Below are 13,935 nucleotides of genomic sequence, written 5' to 3' on the forward strand. Positions count from 1 at the left end.
TTGTAATCTATTAGAGCGCATATCAAATGACAGCCGCTACTTTATATTTATATATTATCTATATAAATATTATTATCCGCTTGTAAGTTTGTTCATTTTTCAATTAAAAAATATCGAAAACTCAGTCAGAATCTTATTTTATAATTGGTTGAAGTTAACATTTTTACGAAATTCGTCAATATCAAGGAAATCTACAATATATTTAAAACTACTATTAAGGGGATTCGATACCGTGATTTTCTGTTTTTGTCTAACACACACGCAATATAGGATAATAAGCAAGACGTGTAGTTTTGTATAACTGAAGTCACAGAAGCGTACACAATAGGTGTGTAATAAAAATAGAAATATTAGTAATATTTTTTTAATGAATTTAAAAAATTGTTTTTCTATTAGTTATTTTATTTTACTGCAGAAATCATAACTCCATCGTGTAATTTTGGGGTAAAAACCTAAAACAGTAAAAGGTACGTACTTTTAAAGTAGAATGATACATTAAACATACATTTTCATTGGAAAAACAACGATAAATCGATTGGGATCGTCTTATAGTATAGACTAATAAGTAAAGACCGGATTTATATTCTCTTAAAATACCTAAAATATGATGCTAATATTCTCCAAAAAACTGTAATAACGTAGAAATAAGATAAAATAAAAATAAATATAAATACGACTCCTGTCGATAGTTATATTAAAATATTAAAAGTTAGAGTAGTAAAATTACGCTATTACCTTCCTCCAGGTGTTCGGAGGGCTCTTGAGATCGTGTATTCGAGAATTAGATCAAATACACCGTACAATATAGTTTTATGGAAAAAAGCACATAGAATGTATTAACTGCAATCAACATAAAATATTATATTATAAGCCTTACCTGATTTGCAGTTGTATGTAGATAATATTGTAGGAGTTTTAGGTTTTAGATAAAACAAAGTAATACTTCAAAAACACAAATTGAATTAACGAACGCACTAATTATTGCTTGCATAAGAAGTCCAGTTGTCGAAATCGGTTTCTTTGGTACTTGAGAGGTTGTTACTCTGGTGGTTGGTGCTCATGCACTGATTTAAGGGACGGGCGCGAGGATGCTGACCAGAGAGTGGTGGGTGGCTTTGTCACTAAATTATTGTGAGCCTGGGAACTAGATTATTCTTTGGCGTCAGCATAAAATAAGGTCACACACATCCTTCGTAATATTGTTATGAGTGCGTGTCGATATCTTAGTTGTCGTTGTTAATGGTTTTATTTTATTCGACCGATTTCTACAAGCGACAGTCTGGCCGTTGTTTATTATTCTGTAAAATTTTAGTTTATTATAATGGTGTGTGAGCATATCATTACAAACCTTCAAATAATCTCATTTTATTCTCCTAAAAATTCAACTTTATTTTAATAGTGAGGTATTAAAAGTTGCGTATTCTAATGGAATACTATTACACTTGAGTAAGAGTTAGAAATGATAAAAAAAAAAAAAAAAACTGTAAATGTCAAAAAAAATTTTCTGGGTACCTACCGTAATCAAGTCCAGATTAAGGGGGGCGGGCAAGGGGGGCACGGTCCCGGGACCCATTGATTTTTGGATCCCATATTTATCTCCAAAATATATTTTTTTAACGCATCCAATACAGTTTAAAAAAAAAGTGGGTAAGTGAATGTCGCTCTACTGTACAGTAGATTACAAGTGGGTCTCTGTAAATGGAATGTATTAAATATGAATTCAATGATATCATATCTTTACATACGAAAAACGATTCTGAGCGGGGACGGTTCATCGGTCTGGATATTTTATATTACTATTATATTTTATTATAGCCGCTATATGTTGATAACCATTGTAAAACCACTAGATCCCTCACTCCGATCAGAATCCAAAAATTATGTAAGTATGTAGATAAATTATTATTAATCATTATAAAATAATATGTACTCAATTTTATATCATGAAAAATTACTATAAATAATGAACTATGTTTGTAAAACTAATACATTCATCGCTGCACTCTGTACGAAATATGTTTAGAAGAATATTTTATAGGTACCTAATCTAACCTAACTATATAATTCAGAAACTAACATAATTTTTACGAGCGATTTACTTTATTTTAAATCTGTGAACTTACAAAATATAAGAGATGATAGGGCCACTTTGTATACCGATATTAATTATTTATTATATGGTAATAACCTGTAGACTTTTTATACCAAACACAGGGCTGTAGTAATAACTGCATGGATAGAAATTAATTTCTATCCCCCGGAATTTATTTCCTGAACTTGGGTAAAACTTGGATTTGTTAAATTTGAATCCAATAATATGCAGATAAATAGTTACCTATAGTTATGCATAATATACAAAAAACTATTCTGAGAGGAGACAGTATAATATGTGGCAGCCTCTATTTCTTAAGATACTTATATTATATTTTTATTTCAATCTTTATAGTATACCTAGGTAGTGATGTTATGAATAAAATATATTTATATTACGTACATATTATAGACCAAATATTCATGTCATGTGAATTGCCTAAATATTACTCCTTAAAACATGGAGCTACCTTAATGCTGTAATGTCTATGAATCCATGATTCGATAACGGCAGCGCCATCTACTGTGTCAAATATTTTTTAACTTTAACGCGTGCGTAAAGAACTGGCTCTCACAGCTGCTCAATTTCCTAGTTAGATAGCGCTGCCATATCCGATTTTGAATGATGATAGGGATAAGGACAAACCTCTATCGGATTTATTTTTATGGAGGAGCTCCAGCCCACAGATATATCCTAATGACATCGTGTATAATAATTAATACAGTACAATTGCACAATAGCACAGATGCCCAGTCCACCCCTGAAAGTGAATCTATTGTTTTTCGTTTTTGAATTACAATTAAATAAAAGAATATTTTGATAAGAACTCGTTCATTTACAGTTCAAAATGCTTTGCCGGAAAAATCCTCAACTACAGCATATGAACGCTCATAAAAATGAATTTACTTTTTACTTTAAAGGAAAACTTACAAGTAAACTTGTATTACATTATCAAGTGTTAACTGTGAAAAATATTTTTTTGAATTTCCAACTACAAAATAATTTAATACAATTTAGAATATAAAAATAATTATAATTTAGAAATAAAAATTTCCCAGTAGTTTCCAAAAGTGCTGTAAAAACAAAAGAAAAACGGGAATTTTTACACAAAATCGATTTTTGACATATTATTTTTGGTTTTTGGTTAGGTATAACTCTAAAAAAATTTACCGTAGATTCTTGAAATTATGATTAAATGTTTATATTAAAATTTTCTATACACCATAACATTTACAAAATATTTTGGTTTGTTTTGAACAGACATTTTCAGTTTCTAATAATTATTTAAATTTTTTATTCTACAAATGTCAATAAAACTTTATTTGTTGAGTAAAAAAGATTGAAAACTTAATGCAAGCTCCTAATATATTGTTACAACGATATTTGAAAAATATTAAAAACACAGTCACAGTTTTATTTTATAAGCATTTTCAGTTCTAATCTTGACAATATCCGGAAAAATCATGAATTTCAGCAAATTATTTTGAGTTAAGATTCTAAGAATTCATAAATATTTTTCTTTTTCTTTTTAAATCTAAGATTTTAAAATATAATAAAAGATTCCTTATAAGGTTAGCTACTTTTATTAAAAAAAAAATAGCTATAAGAAAGTCCAAGTTAAATTTTTATGAGCGTTCGAAGTTCACATTTTTACAACATTGGATATTTACTCGATTTCTAACGTAGCGATGTTCTTATTTTGTTGTAATTCAAAAACCAATAACCGTAGACACTTGAGATTTCTATCACGTATGATAGAAATCTCAAGTAATATAAACGTATTTATTTTATCAATTCCTATACTTGATAAAATGTACAAAATATTTTGACTTGTTTTGAGCTGTATACGGACAGTTTAAGATTTTAATATTTTTAGTTTGTTTTTCTATGAATATAAATAAAGTTTTATTTTAAGTTCAAATTTATGCAACATTTATAAAATTTAAAATTTAACAATTATTGTTGTTAAAAATGCATAAAATATTAAAATGTTCAACCGATATTTCTTTGTTCTTATATTTTTTAAGTGTTATTTTTAACTATTCTTTTTTGTTTTAGTTCTTTAATGACCGAAGCCATCAAGCTTTGGTATAACATAAGTTAGGTTATACTTTCCCACCATATAAATGAGACCGAGCCGCTACCCGGGAAGTAATACCCTCAAGTTGTATACCTATAGCAAACAATAATATATACCTAATAATAATAATAAACATAATATATAAGGAATTGACTATATATTTAATGAATGACATTGGTACATACGTTGATATACACATAGTTCTAATATAGCGTGGTTTTGCCGTTGAATAAAACGTATCCAATTCTACGATAAGGTAATATATTACTTAATATTTATATATTATTATCCTATATTTTTGTTAGCAAAAAACGGTTTTATGCTGGATATTTGGAAAAATTCATGTAATTAAAACAAAATCGTATATTAAAGTTAGAGCTATTACCTGTATTTTTTAAACAATACAGGCGTTTATACTTTGTAAGTAACTACCGGATTTTTGCAAATATATTCACTGTTATTGTAGTCACCCGTGGTCCGTGGGGCAAATGTAAACTGTGCCTTGCGGTTACCTTTTTTGTTGTAAGCTTGGCCCGGAAATTGTAGCTAATAAAATAGGTCAATTGTAAACACGGCCCCAAAATTCTAGGTAGTAAAATAGGTAAATTATAAATAGGGCCGGAAATTTAAGGTAAGGAAAAAGGTTGCTTGGAAACTTGGCCCAACAACTTTGACCAATAAAATATAATAAGCACGACATAATTTAATCTGCAAATAGATTTTTTGATACGGAAACATTTTACTTAAATGTTTACACAATTTTACATTTACATAACGAATTTCATACTATGAATAATAATATGAAAATCAAAATTATTTTTGGAGAACGATGTGAATTGCCTCCTCATGGTGTCCTTTAGGGAATGGTAAATGGTTTACAAAAATATTATACGTAGGTAAATTACACCGAATTTACACGTCAATCATTTTTATCTGTGAAAAACACGGGCCAAGTTTTCAACGGGCTTGGTCCATTTCCGCCAAAAAACAGATTCCCCGATTTACGCATATCCCGTTTCCGCCAACAAGACGTTTCCGTCAATTATTATTTGGGAACTATGTACAGTATAATATATTCTATATTATAAATAATATATAATATTCTTATTATTATAAATTATAATACAAGTGGATAATAATAATACATTAGTCGAATATAGGCACGATTAAATTGGTGTATTTAAATATTATGTAATTGCATATTATAATATATCATTTATATTTAATTATTTCAAATTATAATACAAGTAGGTATAGATCAAATATAGTCTCAATAGAGTTTTGAAAAAAAACACGTTATATCGTTATTTTTAAATAATTAAAAATGTCACAAAAAATAATAACTATTATAATACAAGGATATGTCAGGTTATAAAAAATCACATTCGTAAGTATAGGTCAGATTTTAAAATTCATATAATTAAAAGAAACAGTTTTGACAAAAGTGTACCTATCTACTAATTTCATTGCAATTTTTTTTAGTAATTGCGTCTTCTGTAGTTTTTAAACAGTTTAATATTTTTTTGTTTAAACTATACAGTGTATGCTTTTTTCCGTTATCGACGATTATCAACAACTATCGAATATTTTGATGTATATATTTGTTTATGATCTTTGCAATTATTTACAAATGCCATTGCTTTTACCTACATGTTACATCTTATTTTACGTTATTACAATACTATATTTTATACATACCACGACATATATTGCTTAAAAATTAAAACCTATGGTTTCCAAACTTTTTTTGGCGGAAACAAGAATCGTACCGTTTCTACTGTGATAAGCTAATCGTTAGAAATTTAAGTCCCATTTTTAGCGGTTTTTCGTATTTTGTCGGTGGTTTCTCCTGTGGCATTAAATAAATATTGAGAAAATTGAAAAATTACCCTTTTAAAGTACCAACTTGATCCAATTTTTTAAAATATAAGATAATATTAATTGTTGAAATTGAAAAAGTCCTTCTGTTAGAAATTTTGTATACAGGATAAAAAAAAAACTAAATAAATAAACACCATTGTAAAACCACTAGCTTTCTCGCTCCGCTCAGAATCTAATATAAAAAAAGTAATATGAGGTGAGGGAATACGTCAAACACATGGCTTTACTTAAAAAAAAGATTTTACTTATATCATTGCAATAAAATTTTATTTATACATTTACATACAATTTTATTTATATTTTTACACTACTTTTTTATATTTTTATCTATATTTTTAAAATTACAATTTTACATAAATACATTTCAAGCGATTTATCATGATTATATTTATATTTATCATTACTATTTTGATAGTTATGATATTTAATTACACTATATCATTTTTGGAGGACAGTGATTGCGTCGATTCCTCACGGTGCCGTCAATAGATAATGCTAATGACTATCATACAAATAATATTAATTATAAATAAAAGTCGCTGCTGAGTGCAATTAACTACAAACAAATATATATGTCTACAATCTAAAAAGCACGATTTAAAATGTTTCCCCTTCGTTAAGCACAATTTTTGTTTGTCCAATATTCTAACGGGTGACCTAAGTAAAAAAAAAAGGAAGTTTTTAGTAAAACGTCTGTATCATTTTAACTGAAATCAATTCAAATTTAGTTTGCTTCGTCAGATACAAATCTATTTATTTTGACTGGGCTTGTATTATATAACATACGTACTATATAGTATACACAGTGCTATAGCTAGACCTTAGGTTTTTATACTCGATATTCCGAAAAACAAAATATGTACCTCCTTATTAGTTTTAAGAAAATCTGCATCACATATTACATAATATCATAATGTTCATCTATACAATTTTAAGGTTGCTAAATCTTCCAGCCAAGTAAACTAAATTGTAATTGATTTTATTTCAAATAATTCATATAACAAATAAATATAAACAATTAATTTCTATTAAATTTGGATAACTATTAAATATATTTTAAACATAAGACTTATTTAGACCATTTATTTAGATTCTACCTAATTTCTAAAGATTGGATTTATATTCTCTAAAAAAACATAAAATATTCTCAGTATCTTAGGAAATAAAAAAATATGCAAAAATGTTATACCTATGTATAATATGCAATTTTTTTTAATTACATTTTTTACCAATTAGTCAAGTGTCACTAATGGGTGGGTGCTTAAATCACGCCTGTCACGTATCATGTACTTATATCATATAAGCTTATTGTGCAAATTGTACAGATTGTTTATTTCAAATAAAAAAGAAAAAAAAACATTTTTTACAATATTCCTTTATTTAATTAGTGAGATGTAACATACACTGGCATCTTTTTAATTCACTGTTTTTTTTCTTTTATTCATTTTAAAAACTTGATATTTACGAAATCCGTTCACTTTTTTACGGTCATAAGAGGTACGTATACTCAGTAGCGATATGTAAAAACAAATAAATCCAGTCTTTACTTATATTACACATTTCAAAGCAATTTTATTATTTTAATGTTTTTTTTACTTAGCGGGTTTTTTACACAAGTGTTTTTTGGGGGATACATTATACGGCAGTTATAGGTACAGGTTTACGTCCTGCAGGTGCATTATTATTCCGATCTACCCTCCGGTGATTATAGACTATCCCCCCCCCCCCCAAATTATTTATCTTTTTGTCGCGGACAGATCGTACAGTAATAATAATAATAATAATAATAACAATAATGTTCACGTCGTGTAAAATCCATTAAGGCTTAGGTATACGCCAGGGGTCGCCAAACTATTCTTTTGGGTGAGTCACATTAAACACTTTGAGTTTCTGGTGATTTACTATATTTTGTGAAAGCTATAAAAATATGCTTAGGGGGGGTGTCAGGATTCAAATACTAAAAGATTATAACACGAATTAGAGTATCACTGTGATTTATTAGACATTAGCAAACAAACGTCGCCGAAGCGTAAAACGATTATAAAACTACAGAAGTTCAGACGGGTAACGGCGGTTCGACCTAGAGCACAAGCGTCGTGCTCTACGGTATCGGCAAAACAGAACGATGTACGAACTACGAAGTACGGCGGCGGAGACAGACTGTCCGCCGGCCGTCCAGTGCTGCCCAAGTGTACAAAAAAAAAGATCGCTAACATTCGGCCTTCCTAACTTACGGTCCGTCCCCGGGCCGTTTACAAAATTGAAGTTTCATATAACAAAAAAAATTAAATTATCGCACAATTCTAAAATAGTAATCGCGGCGTGAGCGATCGGAACTTGCGTCGTCATCGACGGCGAAGCTCATTATTAATAATACAAAAAAAAACGAGTGCGGCGATTATATAAAACACATAACAATTACGTAAGGTAATTCGAACGAATACATTTTAATAAATAATTGTTCGCATCGACATCGATGGCGGACAATTAATTCAAAAAAAAAAATAAATAAATAAATCATGAGACAACGAATATAAACTTTTCTTTCTTTTAACAAAAAAAACAATGGCGACTTAAGGCCGGCCGAGCTCGTAGTCTTCGAGTCGCGCGGGTAACTTACGCCTTCTAGTGGACTGACGAAATTGGTCATGAGGCTGAACCTCGTCGTTGGGCGTGTTCTGGCTGTTGACCTCGTCGCCGGATTGATCCCGGTCGTTGACCTCGTCGCTGGATTCGTCGCTGGAGTGATCCCGGTCGTTGAACTTGCCCTCGTCGTCGAATTCGCGTAGGATACGCCACGACTTGAGTTGCGAAACATGCGCGGTAGTCGCATACGTCTCGTGTCCGTTCGAACCTAGCTCGGCGACGCGGTACGTATTGCTAGGTAATACTTCCATTACTTGCAGTGGTTTTTCTCGGTATTTGGCTTGTAGCTTCGTCGGCTGGCCCGCCGTGGGTTGTTTCAACATGACCACCACCTCCCCGACGTCAAACCAAATTCCGTCGAAGTGCTTCCGGTCGTGTTGGGTTTTCATTTTGGCTTGTTCGATAATTATCTGATCCCTCACCTCCGCTTGAACATCCTCGGGCGGGGTACTCTCGTTCTGGGTACGGCTCAACGCGGACAGCGCTCCGGATCGGAAACGCGGTCGGTAGCCATGGAGGACTTCGTAGGGTGTCCTCGACGTTGTCTTATTCACGGCGGTGTTCATCATGCGTTCGACGTTCTTTACCTTAGTGTCCCATCGACGCTGATCCGTGGTCGACAAGCCGAGGAGAGGAATAATTGTCCTATTCGCTCTCTCGACCTGACCGTTAGCTTGGGGGTGTCGGGTGGAATTCAATGTATGCGCGATTTCGCGGTCGAGGCAAAACCGGCGAAACGTTTGTGATGTGAAGCAGGTACCTCTATCGGAAATAATCCGATCCGGGATGCCTCTTTCGTCGCAAAACTTCTTCAACAGGCGTATTACGCCGGCGGCGTCGGTGGTTCTGCATGGGTAGAGGTAGACATACTTGGTGAGATTATCCGCCACTACTAACAAATACTTATTGTTCGCTGTGGATGTCTCGAACGGCCCCAGGTGGTCGACGTGTATAATTTGAAACGGACGTCGTCCTGGCGGTATTGGTGCAACATTCCGGGCCTCTTGCCGGAAGGGCGCTTATGTGTGAGACAGTCGATGCACATAGCGATGTGTTGACGTACGTAACGGCGAAGACACGAAAACCAGTAGTCGGCGGTAATTCGTGCCACGGTTCTATCGACGGCGAAATGACCTCCGTGGTCATGAGCTTCGATAACAATACTTTTTCTCATTGATTTTGGGATTACCAGCAGCGTGCGTCCCTTATATCGTCGGTATAAGACACCCGAGGACAGCTCGTAATTCTCGACCTCGTTTTTCTCCTGCTTGGTGAGTTTACCGTGGACTTCGAGGAGTTCAATTAACCTGCATGATCGTTCGTCAGCTTGCTGCATAAAACGAACTCGTTCTTCTTTCGTCAGGGCGACGCACACTTCGAGTCGCTCAGTCAGCTCTACGTCGACGGATCTCGACTCCGTCTCGTCGTCGGTCGCTCGAGAAAGGGCGTCGACGTGGGCCATGCGTGTTCCCGGACGATATCTTATCTCAAAATCGTACTCGTGGAGCACCTCGTACCAGCGGGCTATTTGCGGCTTAACTGTCTTATGTAGGTTCAGGTAGACCAGAGCCTGACAGTCAGTGTACACGACGAACTTGACACCCAATAAAAACTGACGTAGACGGTTAAGGGTCCAAATTATCGCGTATAATTCTAGGCGGGACGAATGATACTTTGACTCGGCGGAAGTCGTTCTCTTACTCACGGCGTATACCATGTGTAACGTCGTCGCGGTGTCACCTTGTAATAATATGCCGGACAGCGCGTGGCTGCTGGCATCCGTGTGCACTTGAGTGACGGCGGCGTTAGGGTCGTACATGCTGACCACGGGCTCATTACACAGAGCTTCCCGGAGGGTGGTAAAAGCTTCTTCCCGTTCCTGAGACCAGTCGAATGGCACGTCCTTACCGGTCAACTGTGTGAGCGGGGCCGCGATTTGGGCGTATCTCACTATAAATCTCCAGAAGTAGCCAGCTAGACCCAAAAACCGTCGGACTTCGTGAGCATCGGATGGACGTGGGAACTCGGCGATCACGTGCACCTTGCGACCTGGCTTGACGGTCCCTTCAGAAATGCGGAAGCCCAGATAATCGAGCTCACGGGCACCGAACTTGCATTTCGATGGTTTGAGCGTGAGGTTTGCGTCGCGTAAAGCGCTTAAGACTCGACGCAGATCGCTCATCATCAGCTCCCAATTTTTCGACGGTAGTATGATGTCGTCCAAATACGTGCTCAAAACTCCGTCCTTCTTCAAATTTTCGAATACGATTCCCATCATTTTCTGGAACGTCCCCGGCGCACCCTTTAACCCAAAAGGCATGCGCTCAAACTTGGCGGTCGACTCTTCGGTGACGAACGCTGTTTTATCTTTGGCCGCGGGGGTAAGCAGCACTTGCAGAAATCCGTTGGATAAATCCAGGACTGTAAAAATCACGCCGTGAGACAGTGCACCGAGCTGCGAATCCACGTCGGGCATTGGGTACGGCTGGTTCATGGTTTGTTGGTTCAGACGTCGGTAATCCACACATAGTCGCTTTTCACCCGACGACTTGCTAACGAAGAGCACTGGGCTGGCGTACTGGGAGGTCGAGTCGCTCACGATACCTGCTTCCTTCCAGTCTCGAATCGTGTCAGCGATCAAGCGGCGGTCGGAGGGTGACGTTCGATATGGCTTGAGATTAACCGGAGTGCTATCAGGAATTTCCGTGATGTCCATCGAAATTACATTCGTACAGCCGAGCTCCTTAATATTTTTCGCGAAGGCGTCGCGATATTCGTTTAGTAGCTCGATCAGCGATTCGCGTTGAACCTCCGTCACGTTGGCGTCGAACACAACGTCGTCGACTGTGATGGGTTCCTTCGTGGGCGGCTGCTGTTCGGTTTCCGCGACGTAGATTTTGTCGTCGCCGGCGACATACGTCTTGGCGAGTGCGTCGACGGACACGCAGCTGTTTGATTCAAAAACAATTTCACCCGCTTGTTTTGAGTAATTTACGTGCGGGAGGTTAAGCCATGTGCGACCGACCAACACGTCAACAGGTATCGCGTTGTCAGGCACAACCTTCAGAACGTGGTCAGCTCCCAGCACCTCGTCGACGGTGACGTCGGCGAAGCCTTCGCCGATCGTCGTCGCACCAGGTTTATCGGCATTTCCTACGGTGTACAGTGGACACACGGCGTCGCGTACGTCGATACCGCACTCGCGGGCTATCGATAAACGTATCAACACAGCGGAGCTGCCCGAGTCGATCAGGCCGGTTACGGCATGTCCGTTAACCAACACGGTTTTTGAAAACGGATTTTTCGGCCTTGTGCTCGAACTTGCGTCGACACGGTACGCATGATCGGCGGCGGACGCGCCCTCAGAACGTTCAGCGACCTCCGGGCATCGGCCGCGTGTGTGCTGATTGGAGCTACAGTTAGAACACTTAATCGGTCGTCTTGGTTTCGGGCAATCCTTACTGATATGTCCCGTACCACGGCAATTATAACAATAAATCGTCGGACGGTCCCTCGACGCGTCCGTTTTCAGTTCGGGCTCGGACGTCGACAATCCAGCGACCGCGCCAGACGTCGTTTTCGGCAGAACAGCGGGTGCGACGCTAGTCGATTTCGCACTAGGCTGTTCGGTGGTGGCCTTCGGTTTACGGGGTTTGGAAAACGTCGACCCGGCGGCCTCGAACTTTTCTTTTCTCTTGGTGCGCATACGTTCCCAATCTCGAATGTCCGATAAAAGATCGTCGCGGTTGAGGTGAGTACGACTGTAGACCCAGTCGGTCAGGGCTTGCGACCTCAGTCCCTCGACGACGTATTCCCGCGTATCAGCGAACGTCAAATCAAGCGAGTGGCACAACCCGAGTTTTGCATAGAAATAATCAATGGTGGGCTCGTTCGGCTCTTGAATTCGGGCTTCGAGTTCACGCCACAGATCGGCCTTACGCAACGTGCGTACGAACGTGGTTTTGAACCTCCGGACGAAGGTGTCCCAATCCCGGAACTCTTCCAACAGGTACCAACTCCGCGCGGCTTGCGAGATGTGCGATCGAACGTATTGCAAATGGTGTCGTAAGGGCCACTGGTTGACCTGAGCCATCCCGTCCACAGAGCTGATCCAATCCTCCGCTTGGCTGCTCGACTCGTGTCCGGTGAACGACCAGATGGACGTTCCCACATCCGGGAGTATGCGGTAGTCGATTGAGGTGGCGGCTGAGGAGACATTATTTTGTATAGGCAGCTGTTGTGCAGAGGAGGCACTTTCGAGTGCTTGTAACCTTTCGGTCAACGCGCGCACTTCCTCAAACAATGTGTTGTACGAAGGAGCCTTCGGTGTTGAATTGTCGTCCGTCATCGTGTAGACGAACGTAAACAGTAAACACTGTCGACACAAAACTCGATATCGTCGCGTTGCGTTAACGTCGTGGTGCCGGTTGCGATAAGCGATGCGCACGGTCGCGGTGCCGGTTGCGATAAGCGGCGCGCACGATCGGGGTAACGATTGCGATAAACGTCGCACACGGTCGCGATAACGATTGCGATAAGAACTAACCTCCAAAATCGCAAGGTCGAACTTTGAACCGCGACGGCACACGGCGGCGTGTACAACACGTGAGTACGTGAGACGGATTTTCACGGACACGTTACTTTTCGGCACTCGGCGATTTTCACGAACGCGTTGCTTTTCGGCACTCGCGAAAACGACGACGCGAAACTGCGGTAGACGGCACGGCGGATACAATCGACTCCTTGCGCTCAAAAAGTCGTATCCCACTTCTGATATGAAAGCTATAAAAATATGCTTAGGGGGGTGTCAGGATTCAAATACTAAAAGATTATAACACGAATTAGAGTATCACTGTGATTTATTAGATATTAGCAAACAAACGTCGCCGAAGCGTAAAACGATTATAAAACTACAGAAGTTCAGACGGGTAACGGCGGTTCGACCTAGAGCACAAGCGTCGTGCTTAGGGTTGCCAACCGTCCCGCGTGAGGCGGGACGTCCCGTATACAGGGCTCAAATAATGCGTCCCGCGATGCGTGTTCGCGGGACGCTAATTGTCCCGCTTCTAGGTAAACCTGTCAAAGTCCTATTAAATATAAATATTACGTTCGTATTGTGCGCATTTGAAATTATTTTCCATCGATTGCACGTGCTGGTTTTGTCAAACATTAGTAGTATTTGTATTCAGTATTCTCAGAATATTTAGGTTGAACATTTATCGAAATGTCTATAACA

At 37.9% G+C, this 13,935-nt stretch overlaps 1 protein-coding gene across 1 annotated transcript; it reads right to left on the reverse strand.

Moving 5' to 3' along the window:
* Positions 1–9,591: 9,591 nt before the first annotated feature.
* On the reverse strand, positions 9,592–13,047 carry LOC132937126 (uncharacterized). The gene has a single exon (XM_061003958.1). It carries the CDS (start codon positions 13,045–13,047, stop codon positions 9,592–9,594), a length of 3,456 nt encoding a protein of 1,151 aa, XP_060859941.1.
* Between the last annotated feature and the right edge of the window lie 888 nt (positions 13,048–13,935).

The sequence above is a fragment of the Metopolophium dirhodum genome, chromosome 1 (assembly GCF_019925205.1).
Source record: "Metopolophium dirhodum isolate CAU chromosome 1, ASM1992520v1, whole genome shotgun sequence".
Taxonomy (NCBI): domain Eukaryota; kingdom Metazoa; phylum Arthropoda; class Insecta; order Hemiptera; family Aphididae; genus Metopolophium; species Metopolophium dirhodum.

Bases quoted from the DNA above. Each gene is read 5' to 3' on its own strand.
- LOC132937126 (XM_061003958.1), bottom strand. From the start codon at position 13,047: ATGACGGACGACAATTCAACACCGAAGGCTCCTTCGTACAACACATTG.